Source organism: Uranotaenia lowii, chromosome 3 (assembly GCF_029784155.1).
Source record: "Uranotaenia lowii strain MFRU-FL chromosome 3, ASM2978415v1, whole genome shotgun sequence".
NCBI lineage: Eukaryota > Metazoa > Arthropoda > Insecta > Diptera > Culicidae > Uranotaenia > Uranotaenia lowii.
In genome coordinates, this window is record NC_073693.1 from 1,360,198 (window position 1) to 1,379,518 (window position 19,321).

General features: G+C 37.7%; 1 protein-coding gene across 1 annotated transcript; it reads right to left on the reverse strand.

The window, feature by feature from the left end:
* Window positions 1-251: 251 nt before the first annotated feature.
* On the reverse strand, window positions 252-19,000 carry LOC129757359 (ubiquitin-related modifier 1 homolog). Its single transcript, XM_055754560.1, has 5 exons — window positions 18,868-19,000; window positions 6,208-6,404; window positions 5,673-5,740; window positions 438-568; window positions 252-370 (listed from the first exon to the last, which is right to left on the reverse strand). The coding sequence occupies exons 2-5, from the start codon at window positions 6,267-6,269 to the stop codon at window positions 302-304; spliced, it is 330 nt and encodes a 109-aa protein (XP_055610535.1). The 5' UTR covers window positions 6,270-6,404; window positions 18,868-19,000; the 3' UTR covers window positions 252-301.
* Window positions 19,001-19,321: the final 321 nt, after the last annotated feature.

The following is a 19,321-nucleotide window of genomic DNA, read 5'->3' on the forward strand; positions in this document are numbered from 1 at the left end:
ACTAGTAAAAACACCCTTGAATTATTTTTGAAACATCAAATAATCGAAAATTGTAAATGAATTGGTGATGAAAGCAAAAAAAAATCGATTGAAGTATGAACCCTGCCTTAACATAAGCTAACTATTCTCTTTCTTCTAGAAGTAATGTTTACTCAAAAAAACAATCTCTCTCTGAACCGAAGACCAGAACAGAAACAATAATGCAATAAAAGATTGGCGAAGATGATCGTAGTTTGGATTTTTTTTGTTCGACCCAAACTTCGAATTGTATCACAGATTCCGGTTCCCCCGGGAGTCAGCCTTATCCTCCGTGGAGGGTGGAAATGAACAGCACATGATCGCCGGGTTGCAGAATGTATTCGGTTTCGCCCTGTTGAGTTAGAAAAAAAAATTGAAATTAGAAATTTAAGATAAAAAATCAGTCACAGAAATAATACCATCAGATCCCAATCGGTATCGTTGATCATGACCAGGATGCCCGGTCGGACCGAGTTCTCCTGGAGGAATAGGTTTGGATCGCCGGTTAGCAGATTGTCCCGAAGCCACCGCAGCATCTCCTCCAGCAGTACTGTAATTTGTTTAAAAGCTTTTGGTTAGAATATCATTTTGCGTTGAATAGAAGAGAACATAAAATTTTCCATAAACCAAAATAGGCATGTAAAAATTCGTGAAGTAAGTAGGCTGAGGTTTGATCGATTTTTCCTATTTTAACTTTATCTTTTTTAACTATGAAAATACTGTGAATACTATGAAAATCTGCTCAACAAATTTATATTACTAATTATATGAGAGCCAAAATCAATTAATGCACCGATCTAATATGTATTAGGGTTACCAAAAATTGCACAATGTCTGGGATTCTGGGGGCTTGGCCAGGGAGTATATATCTACGGGAGGTATTAAATGCCAAATAACGAAATCGACCATTGCTGTGACAATGTTTACAACACAAGAAGGGATCAAAGTGAGCCCAGGTAGTGTTTTCCACATGTGTTTTGTGCACAGTTATTTGGAAAATATATTGTGGTCTGCATCTAGGCTAGCTAAACAGCTGAAATTGCCCAGAAATAGCGTATGGCACGTCGGAATTAAACTGTCGACCGGAAACTGTGTGGTAGGATTTTGAAGACAATTAAGAGGAACTCCAATCTCTCGGACTGTGATTCGGCCAGAAAATTCGGTGCTGCCCGTAGTACCGTGAGGAGAATTCGACTCCGGGAAGGAATCAAGTCGTATCGAGCTAGCAAACAGCCAAATCGGACCATAATACAGAATATTGCGGCCAAAATCCGTGCTCAGAAGCTATACGAACAAGTGCTGATCAAGTTCGACGGGTGTCTTCTGTTGAAACCTATGTTGAGGCTGACTTCGGGCAAATCCCAGGTCAAAAATTTTATTTGGCGAAGGCTCGGGGGATGTTCCAGCCACATTTTAATTTCTTGTTGTCGACAAATCTGCACGGAAATTTATGATTTGGCAGAGCATTTGCAGCTGCGGCAAAAAAAAAGAAAATTTTCTTTACAAATAAGACATTGATGTCGGAACTATACCAAAAAGAGTGTCTCCAAAAACAAATTTTGCCGTTCATTCGATCCCACGACCATCCCGTAATGTTTTGGCCAGATTTGGCAAGCTGTCATCACAGCAAAGTCGTTCAAGAATGGTATGCAGAGAAAGGGATCGTTCTTTTTCGGAAAAACCTTAATCCACCCAACTGCCCCCAGTTCCGCCCTATTGAGAAATACTAGGTGTGGTAGATTCCAATTTTCGAAGTAATCGGAGAAGTCTAGATAAAAATAATTTTGTTAGAGCAAGTTCACCCGTGTTGGGAAAAAGTGGTAGAAATTTCGACACTTGTAGCAGATTTTGAAAATTTTTCCAAGCAATTTTTTTCAAGATCTTTGGCCGTCAAATTTTTTTACAACACTGTTTATCTTTCAGTTGTATGTGATACAAATCCAACTATTTTTGCATCACAGTATGCTAAGAGCAAGTTCATTGGTGTTGGGAAAAAGTGGTAAAAATTTCAATTTCAGATCCTCAATTCAGTTCGACCTTCAATTTTTTTTACAACTTTTGTTCTATTTTCGCATGCTGTGATGCAAAAATAGCTCGATTTCTATCACATACGGCTCAAAGAGAAACAGTGCTGTAAAAAAATACAACGCCCAAAAATCTTGAAAACATTTTTGCATGGTAAAATTTTCAAAATCTGCTACAAGTATCGAAATTTCTACCACTTTTTAACTAGTATTGTAAAAAAAATTTACGGCCGCAGATCTTGAAAATTTCTGTGTATTGTAAAATTTTCAAAATGTGCTTCAAGTGTCAAAATATCTACCTCTATTTCCTAACACGGGTGAACTTGCTCTTAGTCAGTCAAAGTGGTCAGACTGAAATTAATAAAAGCAAGTCCTTCAAATTAAATTTAAAGAATTGTTTAATTTAGTTTATCTGGAGAATACAGATCACAACATTGGCGACAAGGTGAAACCTGGGCACGGAGTGCTCCAAGAATGTCTTTGCTGAGTAAGTAATAATACTGAGTAAGACAATGATACACATGAATCTTGAAAAAGATTCAACCAAATAATCTCAAAGGAGACATTTCAATGCCTCAAAAGGAAGCTCAAAATAGTCTCAAAGGAGAGCTTTAAAAAGTCTCAAAGGAGACCTTAGCTTCAAAGTAGTTTCAAAGGAGAGCTCAGAGCAGTCTCAAAAGAAACGTTAAATAAAGGTTTAAAAAAAAGGAAACGGATAAAAGAATCTTAAGGGATACGTAGTGAAAGTCTATTATTTGAACTAAAATGTTCTTTGAACACAGGCACATTTAAAAAAATAAATAAATTTAATCAACAACTTCTGCATCTATGGCAACCTGTCTATTCTCTGAGCAGCCTTAGCAAGAATTTTCTTTATAGATGAAAAGTGCAGCAAAAAAATTATTTTTCAATAATTCTCATGTCCATGACAACCTATTCGTATCATGACATGACAACTAGTCCGGAAATAAAGCGAAAAAGCTCGGATGTTGTCCGAATTTATTCACAATATCTGCAGAATCTTAACCAAAAACTTGAATCTATTTTACATTATTTATGATTTTTGCGTCAAAAACAAAGTTTTGTAGCTTTTTCCATCGAAATGGATTTGCAAATGAATTTCTGGATTGTGTAGTTGAAATTGAATGCCGCTGTTGTGTGTCGAAAAAAAAAATTAATTTTTTTCACGTTTTCTTCGATTTTTAATGTGAAATACCTGGACTTGGGTTAGATTTACCCGGATATTGCCTAGTTTTTGAGATGGAAATTTTGAAAACCAATGCTCGGACTTTGTCAGGTTTTTCTGTATAAATGCCAGGGGAAATCCGCTTATTTTAACATAAAAACCTTGCAAAATCCAGAAATGGGGTTTTTAAAATCAATCTCAAAAACCGGGCAAATCCGACCGAAAAGGTTACATTCATTAGAAATAATCCTACATTCGTGAAAAAAAGTATTTTAATCAAATACTTTTTGAAAAGATAAATTCTTATACGAAGTGCATATCTTGAGCATAAAACAGTCAAACTAATTGAAGTTTTGAGCGTTGTTGAATACATTTTTAAGCTTTAAATTGATATTCATGATGTTTAAATCGATCATCTTCCAAGTGAGACATAAATTATAGCAATAATTTCATAAAATAACATTTTTTTCATAGGGATAAAGAGGGGCAAAATGGATAGCATCCTATTAACTTTTCATCAGTATATCGTCCCTTTTAAAGTATTCTGAGTGTTGAAAAGCCTCTAGTACGTTTTATGGAGTTTTAATGACTTAAAATGACACAGACAACATGTTTTAATGATTTTTTCAAATTTTTATCTCACTTTTTCGAACATTTGAACTTTTGGATTTTATCGCTCAAACCTACATGAATACAATCGACAAAAAAATCGAGCAAATTCGGTTGAAATGACTAAAAAACTGCATAAAAACCAAATTCATGTGCATAGCAGTGCAATGATTGGCAAATCACCCTTGTTGATAAAATTCCTGCAAGCTTCATAAACTGTGCTGTATGATATTAAGAAAATTTCAAACATTATCAACCAACTTTAGATGGATAATCAAGAATGATTTGAGAAATCTGAAAATAATCATGAAGAAATACTTCAAGAGCCTCACAATCAGGCTTTATACTCGCGATTTACTGAAACAGTGTGCGATGGACAATAACGGGTTTCCTCAAGCGTAAGACACGGATTTGGCGTTATGAGGACTTGACGCCGACCGTGGTCTAGAGGATAGCGTTTAAGTCTTCTAAGCCAGAGGTCATGAGATCAATTCTTAGTCACGGCATACATAGTACTCTTTCTGTGGGCTGGTTGTGTTAGCATTAGTATCCTTGAAAGATGTACGCTTAGTCTTAAGTAGAATTTAGATCTCTTCAAAGAAACATGAAGTTTCACTGAGATCCTATATGTGTGTGTGTGTTCGTTTAAAAAAAAGCGGCATTAGGGTCACAGTATGGTCTCAAAACTGATCAAATGTGAAATCGGTATTCATCGGTAAAAAAAATAGCTATACCTACAATTGATTATGATTTTGTGTTTTTATCAGGCTGACAAAGAAATAGGAAATTTAATAAATTTGATAGTCCTGATTAACAGTTTTTCACATGAAATAATAAATTGTCGATTTTGATTAGTTAAAATATGTAGGGGAGAGTGGGGTATCGTGGGCCATGGGGAAACGTGGGCCACTTTTAATATCTCAGATGTGTGTTGAGATAAAAATCTCAAACCAACTGTTATCGCCGCCGTTTTGCGTGAGTATATATTCCTATACGTTGTTTACTGAAATACGCATCATATGCTTCTTTTATTTATCAAGCTAAAAAAAGTTAGAAAAATTTACTTACATAATTAAAAAAACACCCGCTAATTTCATCGATGGGGAACCTAAGGTGCATAACAAAAATATGCTCATACGCTTGTGATCTTAGTTTTGTCATGATCTTTCACATGGAAAGGGATTTTTTAATGAAACATCAATAAGTCACACAAACGCAACCAATTTGCAAATCATAGCTTGTGGGGAATCGTGGGCCACACATCTTGAATCACCTATATTTTTATGTTTTTATTCACATTCAGAACTTAAAATACGTTTTACCTATCTGTAAAATTTTCTTATGCCAAATGAAGAGTTATGAAAAATATTTTGTCCATCCTATAAGAAATTTGGCCAAAACATTCGCGAGCCAGGTTTTGGAATTCATGCGATCATACACAGCTCTATTTTTTATTTCATCATCTGAAATTGCTTTAAAATAACGAAATGAATAAGGAAATCATAGTTTTGGGTCAACTCATAAACTTTGCATGTTATTTGGTCAATTTGGATTTGGTGGCCCACGATTCCCCACCATTTTTCAAAATCCAAAAAATATTGCTATTTTTCAAACAGTCAGAATTTGAGGAAAATAACTTATTAAAATTCAAAAAAAATACCTTATGATACCTTGAAAATGTAGAAAACCATTCCATTTTTTATTTTCATTTTAACTTTTATAATAAAGAAGTTATGGAACAACGAAAAAAAGTGGCCCATGATTCCCCACTCTCCCATAGATATGGTTTATGGAAAATTCCTCTTCACCTTATTAGAAACTTGAAAAGCACTTACCGATTTTCGACCCATCAAGTGGGACCACATGTTCCTTAACGCCGCCAAAGAGCGTTTCGGCGCCTCCACTGCAACACAGACAGCATCGATGCGCGATCGGTGAGAAGAAATAGAAAAAGGCAGGAAGAAAAAAAACACACAAAAATCGAGGATTAAAATTAAACTCAAACCGTATATCCCCACGAACAACGGCATCATAAGGCAAAAGTCAGCTGTAACATTTCACGCTTCTTCCTTACAACAGGTTTTGTTTTTGAGTTTTCTGCGTGTGGGATCAACAACAAAGCACAGTTTTCTACTTTTCGCGGCTAGGAATCCGCTCGAAGGTATTACGTCAATTCGATCTTCCACCATTCATGTTGTTCTTCTTTTTTTTTTTTTTTTGACTGATTTGGGAGGTCGCCGGTGGGCGTCATTACTTTCCACTTTTCCAAACATGTTGAAAAGATCACACCTCATTTCACACAAATTTTCCGGAGCGAGCTGAAATGTTACGAGCCGGACTCGATCTCGAGTGGTGCTAAAAATGGCTCACCTAAACTCCACCGTTATTGTCGATCCCGCCGAGATCACCTCCTCATCGATTGTGTCGTCCATGGCCGGATGACTCTGGAAACGTTGATTCAGATGCACCAAGGTAGCCACTGTTAATTAATCCCCACTTGGGATGATCTTCACGAGCACTTGATCACGGCCTCGATCAACGTCTACGCGAATCTGCTAATCACTGATCTGCGAATATAGTCCAATTACTGTCACACAACGGCTTTCTCGAGTACTTTATGTTAGATGTTCTGTTCCACCGAAGAAAAAAACCCACAGGCAGGTAAATTCTGGGCCAAAGATTATTTTAGAGCAAACTAAAAACACTCTCGGAGAAACCGAAAAACGGTCCCGCGAATCTCTTTTCCGGCTTTGCTAGCTACTTGGCCACACGCCCGAAACAGACTGGGAATGGGCGGCCGATCCGGACTGGCTTTTTAAACCGTTCTGCTTCAGAGCCGCCAAGCCGGCCGGACGTCACGATCGTGTCACGAAGAAGCAGCGAGACGAGAACGCGATCGTGAACGACGCCAGGTAAGAAAAGACGGTTTTAAGGAAACCGAACGGCTCATACAAGTGTGCATAGTGTGATCGTGTCACGAATTCTGTTTGGTTGTGCTGTAGTGCGGACTATCCATCGTTCTTCGACTATGACATGGAAAAAATATCATTTATTATTCGACGGCAAACGGAAATCATAACCTGTCAGAAGCTTTCGGAAACGCAGGCAACATGTCCAACAACCCATGATGGATCCTCACAGAGGGGTTTTCCCACTGATTCTTCTGTTAACAAACGTGCGTTTTACTCTGCTGAGTTCATAGATTAATAACCTTTTTTTTAAATGACATGTTGTGTCATATTTTAGGGTGACACGAACTAAAGCTGTTTTGTGGGATGAGGTTCAAAACGTTTATTAGTTGTTTCTAATTAAAAAATAAAGGTATTTTAAAAACAGTCGAATGTATAAATTCAATTAATTCTAAAAATACCTGTGTAAATAATTATTATTCTTTGACGAAGATTGATTACTGGGGAATGAACGAATTTGGGATGATTTAAAATAATTTACGCTGACTTTAACAAAGAAATCTTAACAAATAAAATTAGTTTATGTTTCGAAATTTATAATTTGAAAGTTTAGTTTAGCAATAGTGTTGCAATAGAAAATATGCTTGAGACACTGACGTGTAGAAAATTTAAAAAACAAATGCAATACAAATGATTCAAATTGCATAAAATATAGATAAGATATCGATAAAATATAAACATAACTAAAAATGAACGCTAAAATTCATAAAGACACAAATAAACTACCAAGATAAAAAAACATAACTTCGAAAATTAAATAAAATTCAATGACAAAAAAAAAATGAAACAAAAAAATTTTCAACAAGTAGGTGTTGAAGTGATTAACCCTCCAAAGCTGTTCGCAAAATATGTTTCGGGAAAATTTGACCTGTAGTTTGTTGGCGTTCCCCTGACCGTAAATGTTGACCGATTTTGATGATATTAGAGTCATTGTGTACGAAATTTATTCTTATTTTTGATATTTTAAAACAAAGTAGATATGTTTCACTAAGTTTTAGTAGTTCGTCCAAACGAAAAAGTCACGATTTTTTTTTTTTTTTTAAATTATTCGTAATTTTTTAAAGCTTTGCTCAGCAAAGTTTGCTGTATTAAAATGTTCCTTTGATCTTAGGAATTGTCAAGAATGAATCCATTCGGCGATGGATGTTGGGGTCCAATGAAAATTTTGACCACTATCCCGGATTTTCTGCTAGAAACAAATATTACTTGAAAATGATATTCACTTTAAGCTTTGTTTCGCTGTACCTCATTTCTCAATGAACAGATTCTTTGAACTAATGTTTTAGTGTTTTTTTTTCGTTAATTTGATCACCATTTTCATTTTCTCTTAAAAATTTCAGTTCTTCAGTATAATTGAATTAAGATTAAGATGATCTTAATGTTCGTATCAGGTTACATTTAACTGAACAGGTTTGGAAGGTTAATAGAAAAAAATGCAGAATTCACTAAAAAGTCAAGATTGAAACAAAATATATAAAGATAAAATTGTTTTGAATGTTAAAAACCTAAATTTAAAAAAAAAACTACACGCAGAGAAAACTTGGATTTTGAAACAAAACAAAATTGACTTTGATTAAAAAAATTCATTTTTTCGATTCAATCTCCTCCTCCTGAATTTAAAACGAAAATTCGGTTCAAGTTTGGCTGGTCGTGTGAAAATGAGGAACAGAGTTAGCTTAGTTAGGAGGATTCAAGATAAAGTATGGTAAGTGTATGTTAATTAAAGAATGAATATTGGAGATTTTCAATAAGTGCTTGCAATTTTACAGGACCACAGTCGATGGATGGTTTTTAAGAGTCCCTGGATGCCTCAACCGGGGTGACACCGTTCGAATCCAGCAATCAGGTCCACGAAAGTTAAAACCGGATGATTCGATTAAAGTGAACCAGTTTGTGACCCAGTGTTTCATTTATTTATGAAATGTATTTATCCCAAAGAAAATTTTCCTTTGTTTTTGCGGCACTTTCGTTTGAAATGAAAAATCTTTTCGCTACGTGTAAAAATAACTAAACGAAATAAATTATTAACAAAAAATAACGAAAATAAAAAAAAATTGCCAAAATATCATCTAAATAGACAAAAGTCTTTGAAAAACAAGAAAAAAATCCATATAATTAACAAAAACATACATCTAAAAAATAACCTAAAGGTGACAAAAAAACGTGAATAAGTATGACAGACATAACAAAAATGACAAACATTAAAAATACCAAATAAGAAACAAAAAATTAAAAACAAAAATCCACAAAAATAATAAATCATGGAGATTAAAAAAAGGAACAAAACATAAAATACAAAAAAGAAAAGGAGAAAGAAAAATTAAAAATTTTCAAAAAATTCAAAACAACACCTTTTACTTTATCTTTTACTTTCATGTTTTGGAAAACCAATAGAAACAAATAAACGACACTTTGATCGGAGTAGGCTGTGGCCGTCGATGACGGTTGTGTTTTGTTTTGGTGGAAAATTTTCAAGACTCTCAAACCATAAATATAAAAGTTTCATTTGTGCTTTAAAGTTATGAAATGTGACAAGAAACACATTTCCATTTCGATTTAATATCAAGAAATCATCAGACAACCAGAGCGTGATCCAGACGGTGTAGCTTGATATAACATCTCTAAATTTCTTGAATGCTGCCGGCCGTTCACACTAAGCGGGGAAGAAACTCTGGGAAATATGGAAGCTAAGTATTTTCGTTATTTTCTACATAAAATATGTTGGAAAGGGACCGTTTCATTTGCGTTTTTATCATTTTTTAGTTTATCGCTGGAAACACTTTAATTTTACCTGTAGTATCAAGAGAAAACTGTATTTTTAGTATGTTCTTTTTCTGATGCACATTGAAAAAAAGTCAATTTATCCCATTTCACAAATGATCGCCAGTCGGTCTCTCTACCAGAAGGGCCCAGCAAATGTTTTTCAACAGAATTAAAACGAAAAGATAAACCTTATAAAGCGAAAAACATTTGATTGCCGTTGCAGTGACAGATTTGGTTGATTACATTGATTTAAAAAGCATATAAGTGCCGAATTATCGTTGAGCCGTTTTACGATTTTTCATTGCCGTTTTTCTCATTTCAACAAAAACGTAAATGGGACGGACTTGCTTTGAGCGGCGGAATAGTCTTGATAATTTTGATCACACTAGTCAAAAGTGTCTTCCGATCATATCCTTTAACCCAAACCTTCAAACCAAAATTGTTTTGCTAGGATGCAGAGGTGACCTCGGTCCTAAAGCACAAGATTGATCTTTCATCCCTTTCTACCTTTTCCCAACTATCCATTATTGACTACTAGGACGTGGCCGGCGCCGTTATTGATGTTTAAAGAGAGAGCATCAGTTTTGTTCATTGTGAGTGTGCTGTCAATCCCAGACACCATTCTTTTGACCTCTGGACAAAATTGATGGCCTCGGTCAATCACGGAGTAGCAACCATTGGCGATGTGGAACTTGTTCTACTGAGCCACGCCTGCGATCATGGAATTCGAAATGTTTTAAAAGTGTTTTGATTACAATGAGAAAATGAATGTGCTTAAATTACAATGAGACAATTTTGTTGCGTTGAATTAAATAATGCTGTACTGTACAACTATTTATGATTCATTTCGAGTTCAATGATTTAAGGTGGATGTGAGTAGTCAATCAAGCTAAGCTAAGCTAAGCTACTTTCATGTTTTGAAAAACCAATATTTTTAGAAGAGAATTTACCTTGTTCGCAGTAAAAGTGAAACAAGTCACTTACTTCGGCGCTGTTTTATACTGGATTTGTGTGACGAAGATCGTCAAAAAAATGACTAGGTGTGGGAACCGAGAAATAACACCCGTTTCTTTTAGAAGTATAATTTATAATAAACTTTATTTTACAAGTCAGACACCGGCTTACTGTGATAATGTCTAAACCATGAACACCACATCTCTCCTTTTGTTTGAAACAATTACAATATAAAGTTATCATATCTGTTTGGCTTTTTCCTAATTCGACTTCGCTTTTCTTTTGGTTCTTCAAATCCTTTGAATTCTTCGTCTGAACTAGCTGTTGCTCCATCTTGCAAACCCTCTCTGGTATCAACACCAGAAGTAGTATTCACTGGATCTTCTATTGGTTCTTCCGGATTGTGGTTAATAGATTCGGGTTGATCATTTTCAGGATCTGTCGAAATCCTATGCTGCGAGAGTGGTGGTCCTATGTAGGTAGAATTCATTCCATCTTCAAAACCATTTGCTTCATCGAATTCTCCTTCTTTTATCCTTTTCTCCACTAGCAGCAACGATTACTTCAAAATTTCTACGCCAGCGTAACCATTCTTTTTTTACTTTTGTATCAGAAAGATGATTAAATTTAAATGGTGAAATATTCCAACTTTCCATTCTTGAATTGAATCGAATACAAAAAGAAAATCGTTGAAATTTCCATAATAAACTCTACTTGGTTCTACTTGGTGACTCATAAATTTTATATATTAAAAACATTACCTTGGATACGGGTTGTTGGTGAAAAATAATATACGTTAGCAACCGGTGGTTGGATATGTCTTCCACTAAAGTTGGATTGTTGGACCAGGTTTTTCTTTACGAATCACAGATCACGTTGTGAACTCCAGCGATTCCGGTTTCTGCGTTATGCAGCGGCTTGTGCCTCGGTTTCTGCTAATTGCAGCGGCTGGTGCCTCGGTTTCTGCGAATTGCAGCGGCTGGTGCCTCGGTTTCTGCGAATTGCAGCGGCTGGTGCCTCGGTTTCTGCGAAAAGCAGCGGCTTATGCCTTTCTTTTCTGCGTATAGCAGCGGCTGTTGCCTGATAAAAAAAATCGAAATTCGAACTAGGTTCTCTTTTTTTTTTTTAAATAAATTGAATTGGTTCCTACCTTTAAAGAACTCCTTCCAGAATTTTACCTTCGTCGCCAGATGTGGGAACCGAGAAATAACACCCGTTTCTTTTAGAAGTATAATTTATAATAAACTTTATTTTACAAGTCAGACACCGGCTTACTGTGATAATGTCTAAACCATGAACACCACACTAGGTATCATTTTGTGCCCTTTTGCTTTTGTCTTTTTGCTCAAATGCAATCGCCTTTATTCATTCCAGGACTTTTATTTCACTTTGAGTCCTTTGAATAATTCAAAAAAGAAGCATAACAAAAAAATCGGTATAAATGCAGATCTTTGAAAATTCAGAAAAATTATTACGTTAGAATTAGCAAATTTTGGCAAATTTTGTTGTAGTCCTACGTGGAACACAAAACTTCCGCCTTTTTGTTCGCGATGTTTATAAAAAGCAATTCCAGATGCTTTCTCCATTTTCTTAAATCGATTTATTGTGAAGAATGAGCACTCATACTTTTCAAAAGGATGTCTTCCATGAAAAATCAATGAAAACCTTGAATATGACTCAACTCGAATAATATTTAATTTATTTTTATCATATTAGGTAAATGCTTTCATATTGTAATTGTAATTGTGCTTTATTTATTTAACGTCAGCCCATCGATATAAAATCATAGTTAGGGTCAAGGAAATAAAATAATTTATTATATAGGAAGAGCGCTATCACTGTTTTAAAAAGAAGCTTCCATACAAATTTCTGATTTTTTTTTCATTTGCGCTTGTGCGAAGTGTCGTGAATTGCCGGTGGACGCGGTTTCACAAATTTGCCCGCCTCCGGCAAACGCCGCATGAAGCGGGTAATGGCCTCTCCCAACTCGGCTCGCTGCTGCCGTTCTGCACTCGGCCCTGCTGCGGACTGCTGCTGCTGCTGTTTGGATGCTTTTTGCTCCATTCTTCTCGGCTGCTGCTGTTTGGATGTCTTTTGCTCCATTCGTCTCGGCTGCTGCTGCTTGGATGCTTTTTTTGCTCCGTTCTTCTCGGCTTTCGACAACTGAATGAGCTCGCGCGTGGATTGTTGGTTTCTTTTATAGCTTTCATGCTTCATACGGCTTTCATGCTTCGACCAATCAGAATCAATCAAAAAGGGGAAACAGCGTAGGGGAATTCTGACAGGGAACTCAGCGAATCATGGGTAGTGAGGGGCAAGAAGCAAACGGGAAAACAAATCATACCATTCGATAACTTTTAATTTGAATTTCTTTCTTAGAAATGTTTTCTAAACATTTTTTTAAACTAATTATTATAGTTAAATACTGATTTATTGAACATACTGATCTTTATCTCTACAATACTCCGCGTCTCTACTCTTTAGTCAAATACGGTAAATAGAATCATTTCGTTAAAACGAGAAGGCATCCTCCTTACTCGATTTGGTCGTCTCGATTCTTCTTCAGTTCCTTCTTCAACATCTGAAGAATGATCTGGTAGTTGAACAGTTGATGAAAATGTATCGTCGCTGTTTGCGCCATAGTCAACATTTGTCTGACTCTCTGCCACCGTAATGGGAACCTTCTTGATATCTTGTACATTTCTTGAGTATTGTACACCTCTGTTACTTATTATCACGACTTTTGCACCTTCTCTTGTCAAAACTGTGTAACGATCTTCCGAAAACGTTGGGTCTCCTTTTTGCCTCTGATGTTTTGCCAGAACAACCTTATCTCCAACCTTTATTTCCGACTCTTTTGCCCCTCTGGTTAAATCTGCGTACTGCTTACTGTCGAGCTTGGACGTAGCGTCCTTTTCTCGAATGTCTGTGCGGTCAACTTGATCTGTCGAAAGTGATTCCCACAAAAACGGAAACGTCCCACGAAACCTCCATCCCACAAGTAGTTCGAAAGGCGTGACACCGAGTCTTGACAGTGGTCGTACCTAATCGTATCAAATGCTCATTGAACAAGTTGGAACGTTATAACTTAATTAGTATCTTACCTTGTTGTGCATATACAAATACTGCTCAAGAGCAAGTTTCCAATTGACGTTGTCCATTTTGGCAGCTGTTAGGGCATCTTTGAGTCCTTTGTTTTGACGCTCAACCGCTCCGTTTGACTGAGCGCTTAGAGGGATTGCTTTCCTGATTTTGACACCTCTGTCTTCCCAGGTCTTAACAAACTTTTCCCCTTGAAAAGGTGGTCCGTTGTCGCTGTGAATGGCGATGGGATAACCCCATACTTCGAAGATTCTACTTAATGCTGCGTTAGTGCTGTTCGCATCTGTGTTTTTGATCTCTACTACATGCAAGTATCGTGAGTAAGTATCTACCACAACTAAAAATTCTCCTGTACCGCAATCTTTGAACGAGAAAAAATCTATCTGGAGAATTTCCCACGGTCCCTCAGGTAATTTTCGGCTGGTTAAGGGTACGGGTGGATTTTTCTTAGACATTCGGAAACATGTCTCACAGCTTTTAACAAAAGTTTCCACTTGTTTTGCCATGCCGGGCCACCAGAAATAGTTTCTTAAAATTCTCTTCATTGAAGATGCGCCCATGTGTCCTTGATGAGCTGAGCTTAGAACTCTTTCGCGAAGATCTTGTGGCAAAATAACTCGGTCATTCAAGAATATAAGAGCTCCTAGTACTCTCAAGTTCTTAGCTTCTGATTCGAACCGCTTTAGAGCTTTACTCCAGCGATTACTTTTGATAGCTTCTCGAACCATAATTTGTTCACAGTCTTTTTCTGCCTCGACTTCAATTTCCCCCCATGTAATCTCCAATGTACCCGTATCCAGAAAGTACAAAAGATGTTTTTCATTTGATTCATCAAATGGTTCAGCGGATTGTGTTTCTGATACAAGTCGAGACAGAGCATCGGCCATATTAATTTCTCCAGGGACACGAACAACCTTAAAATCGTAAGGCTGTAATCTAAGCGCCCATGCCTCGGCGCGTGATACCGCTCTCTTACCGATCCGGTGCAGGCCTCCAAAAATAAACTCATTGGATTCCGCATCTGTGCGTATAGTGAAGCTGATATTCAGTAAATAAATAGAAAACCGCTCAACGCCCCAAACCATGGCTAGGGCTTCCTTCTGTGTGTGCGGATACTTTTTTTCAGCCGCTGACAACGCTTTCGATGCACAGGAAATTATTCGTGGCTTGGAGTCGGCATCATACTGGATTAAAACAGCTCCCAACCCGTAAGGTGAGGCATCAACGAAAAGTTCGGTTTCATCATCACGGTTGAAAAACCCTAAAGTTTTGATATGTTTCCAGGCCTCAGTCTTCAGGTAATCAAACTCTACTTCGTGCACATGGCTCCAGTAGAATTCCTTTGCATTGGATAGTTCTCGCAAATGACGTGTCTTGTCCGCTCTTTGTGGGATAAATCGGTCAATGAACGTAATAAGCCCTAAGAAACTTTTTACCTCTGCTGTAGAAATAGGTCTGCGAGCTTCCTGTATTGCTCTTATTTTTTCGTTTTCGATTTGCCAGCCGTCTTTTGACACTTTGAAGCCAAGAAATTTCACTTCTTCCTTGCCAAAGAAACATTTTGCATGGTTGATTCTCACATTATGGTTTTCAAGCTTCTTCATTACCTTTTGGAGGTTTTGGTCGTGTTCTTTCTTCGTTCGTCCATATACCATGATATCGTCCAAGTAGTTGACGGTACCTTCACAATCCGACAAAATTATGGTTTGCATCGCTTCTTGGAAGATATCCGGTGCGTTCGTGAGCCCAAATGGTAGTCGACAACATCTGTAGAGCGCTTCACCAGCGAAAAAATTCGTGAGGTGCCTTGAACCTTCTTCCAGTTCAATATGAAAGAACGCGTTCTTTAAGTCCAACGTGGAAAAATATGTTGCTCCGTGTAGCTGCAACAATATCGACTCAAACGTTGGCATCTTGAAAGGTGTTCTAAAGATACACTTGTTTGGACCCCGTAGGTCGATTACGAGGCGGATGTCAGATTTACCTTTCGGTATTACCAGCAAGGAAGAGCAAAAACTTCTGTCCATATCTTTTGTAACCTTTTCAATTATGCCAGTTTGCCGCAGTTCATGCAGTTTTTGGTTAGTCAACGCCTTAAAGGCTGCCGGGATATGCGTATAAACATTCCTGGACGGGGGCATGGATTTGTTGTAACTCAACTTCACTGCCGGTATATTGAATTTTGGAAACTCATTAAGTGGGCTTGCATGTACTTCATTAATGTTAAATTCACATCGCCAATCGGGATCGTTGTTTTCTTTAACAGGCACATCCAGACCTACTGTCAGTAAACTGTATCGAACAGCGGTATTGTAACCTAATAATGCCCGTGACTCGGACACTACATAAAACTTCTCTATCATTATCGGTCTTTCTTTGGATACAAAAAGCTCTGCTGAGAAAGTGGCCACCACGTCAATATTTCCTTGTGATGCGTACCCTCGGAGCACTTTATCCGACCCGTAAATAAGTTCGTGCACTTTGTTTTTAGCAGTTTGATCTTGGAGGATTGCGTTGAAACATTCTGACGTGATTGTATTGACTTGTGCCCCTGAGTCAATAAAAAAGTTCACTTTGACACCAGCAACATAAGCAACGATATATGCTGCTCTATCATCTGGTACATAAGATCCCACTTTGTCAACAACCATATTTTCTTGCTTTCTTGGTGCATTTTGGGCTACCTGTAATGAACGCATCAAAATAATACAACACTTAATTTTCTTTTATTGCAAATTTCTATTTTATTTATGAACTCAACAGTCAAACAAAATTGATTTTTATTCTTGTTAAAGAAAAATAAAGTTGAATTTCCACACAAGGTAGTCTTAAAGATCAATTTCATTTACCTCCACAGGTTCCGATTTTTGATCCACCTCCTGAACTTTTGCGATCTTTGTTGGCGGTTCCATTTCTTCTCCAGTCCAACGACGTCTGGTAGGTTCTTGCTTCACCGGAGTTGGACACGCGCGAACAAGGTGTCCTCGAATATTACAATTGCGACATACCTTGTCGGCATGGAAGCATTTGTCGGCAGAGTGAAATGCGCTCAAGCACCTCCAACATGATTGGACATCCTGTTGCCTTCTCATTTGTCCACGTCGGAAAGATCCTCTTCCACGACTGTTGTTGTATGCTCTTGGCCCAACTTGAGCGTTCGGATAGCGTGAAACGGCTGCTACAGTAGCGACTTGCTGTTGGTGTAGTCTGTGGTAGTCGTTTTCGTTCTCCATCTCTACTTCTCGGATGCGCACACGATCCATCAACTCGTTCAAGGAGCCTCCGTCTATCAAAACTCGATAGGCAAGCGTCCGCACGTGGCTATCTACCGATCCTCGGGTCACTGTTCGAGAGATGGCTTCGAATTCCTCTTCTTGCCTGTAGTTACACAGCTTCGATGCTGCCGCCACCCGTTTCACGTACTCCATGTTTGACTCACCGCTTCTTTGCACCATATTAGCCAACTTACTACGTTGCGATAATATGTATGCCCTTGAGCCGAAGTGAGCATCGAGTCGCGCGATTGCATTTGCGTACGGGAACTGCTTTTCATCGGGCATTCCTGGCTTCGTGGTAGTGCCGTCAAGCAGGTCGAGTAGCGAAGGGCCAGCTTTGATGCGGAAAATGTTAATTCGGGTTAGCTCGTCTTCAACCTGGATCAAGCTCATTGAAGCTTCAAAAACTTGCTTCCAATGTTGAAAAGCCCGAGAATTTATTTCAATCTCCCCATCAGACGGTAGGCAGCCAGGTATGTTGACACTGCTGAGTGACATGTTGTTCACTGTCATCAGCAGTGACTCGTTTGAGCTGGCTGGTTCCTCCCGTACCGTACTCGATCTCGCCTGGCTGAATCCTACATTATCCATGGAGACTACCATCTGGCTCAGTTCTTCTTTCTCCTTGCGGGTCCTTTCGAGTTCCTCTCTAAGTTTGGACAACTCCTCGTTGAGTTGCTCTTTTGTAACCCGTTTTGAGATCCTGTCAAACAATATAAGAATATTTCGTCTTAGTTTCAATTCAGTTCAAAAAGTTCAATTTTCTCAACAAAACTATTTCTCTTTCAGTAGAAATTATTTCTATCTCCTGACCTCCGCCTTTCCAATCGGGGTCCATTTCGTTTGTAACCACCGCCTTTCCAATCGGGGTCAATTTCTCAAATAACCACCGCCTTTTCAATCGGGGTCTATTCTTATTGAAACCACCGCCTTTCCTATCGGGGTTCAATGATTTTGTTTAACATACTTACTTTTTTAATTTTTCCGGAGTTTTGGTTCCACTACTGGCTGCGCCATTGTCGTGAATTGCCGGTGGACGCGGTTTCACAAATTTGCCCGCCTCCGGCAAACGCCGCATGAAGCGGGTAATGGCCTCTCCCAACTCGGCTCGCTGCTGCCGTTCTGCACTCGGCCCTGCTGCGGACTGCTGCTGCTGCTGTTTGGATGCTTTTTGCTCCATTCTTCTCGGCTGCTGCTGTTTGGATGTCTTTTGCTCCATTCGTCTCGGCTGCTGCTGCTTGGATGCTTTTTTTGCTCCGTTCTTCTCGGCTTTCGACAACTGAATGAGCTCGCGCGTGGATTGTTGGTTTCTTTTATAGCTTTCATGCTTCATACGGCTTTCATGCTTCGACCAATCAGAATCAATCAAAAAGGGGAAACAGCGTAGGGGAATTCTGACAGGGAACTCAGCGAATCATGGGTAGTGAGGGGCAAGAAGCAAACGGGAAAACAAATCATACCATTCGATAACTTTTAATTTGAATTTCTTTCTTAGAAATGTTTTCTAAACATTTTTTTAAACTAATTATTATAGTTAAATACTGATTTATTGAACATACTGATCTTTATCTCTACACGAAGAAGGCTAATTTGGAGGAACTTAACTTTTAAGCTCGAGACACTGCGAGTATTCCGGCTTTCCATTCCATATTAATTTGACTTAATATTAAAAAAAAAAACGGTACAGTAAGCATCGTAAAGAAAAAGGTCTAAAAAAGGGGGGTTGGACCCCCCCCCCCCCCATTTTTTAAAAGTAAAGCTTCTACACAAAATTTGTCTTAAATTACTTACAATTTTCAACGTATTTATTGTAATATAAAATACGACATAAACAATAGAATCTCAATTTCTAACATTTTAACAAATTGGAAATCTTGGTATTACAGTTTAAGCCAAGTACACCTGTTGTTAATAGAATAAATTTACATCATGGTTTAAAATAAATTGTTATTCATCAAATTACTCACCTGAAATGAAAAATTAACAACAACCAACGCAATTATTACGAAATAATACAAAAATAAAATCCCGCAAGCAATACCACCGGCTTATGCAGCAAATCACACACGTGTGAATATTTTTGAAAACAAAACAATCATCAGGGTTTAATGACTGGAGCTATTTCATCAGAGAGTAGCCAAGTGGTATATTGGTTTGTTGAAGTTGATCAAACTGTTGAGTAGAGTAAACATTAGAAACAAAAGATTTTTAAATCAGTTTTCAAAAGTAGTTTTACGAATAATTTTGTTTAAAACTCGAGAAAGTTTATTCCAAAACAATTGTGATAACCGTTATCTATGTTAGCGCTTCAGATGATGGCGATTCAATCAACGTCAAAATGGAAGCGTTACACATTTTCCCGTTAGACCGTTACGATCTTTTATAACGGTATCAGCGGTATCGCGGACAGCTGACATTGAA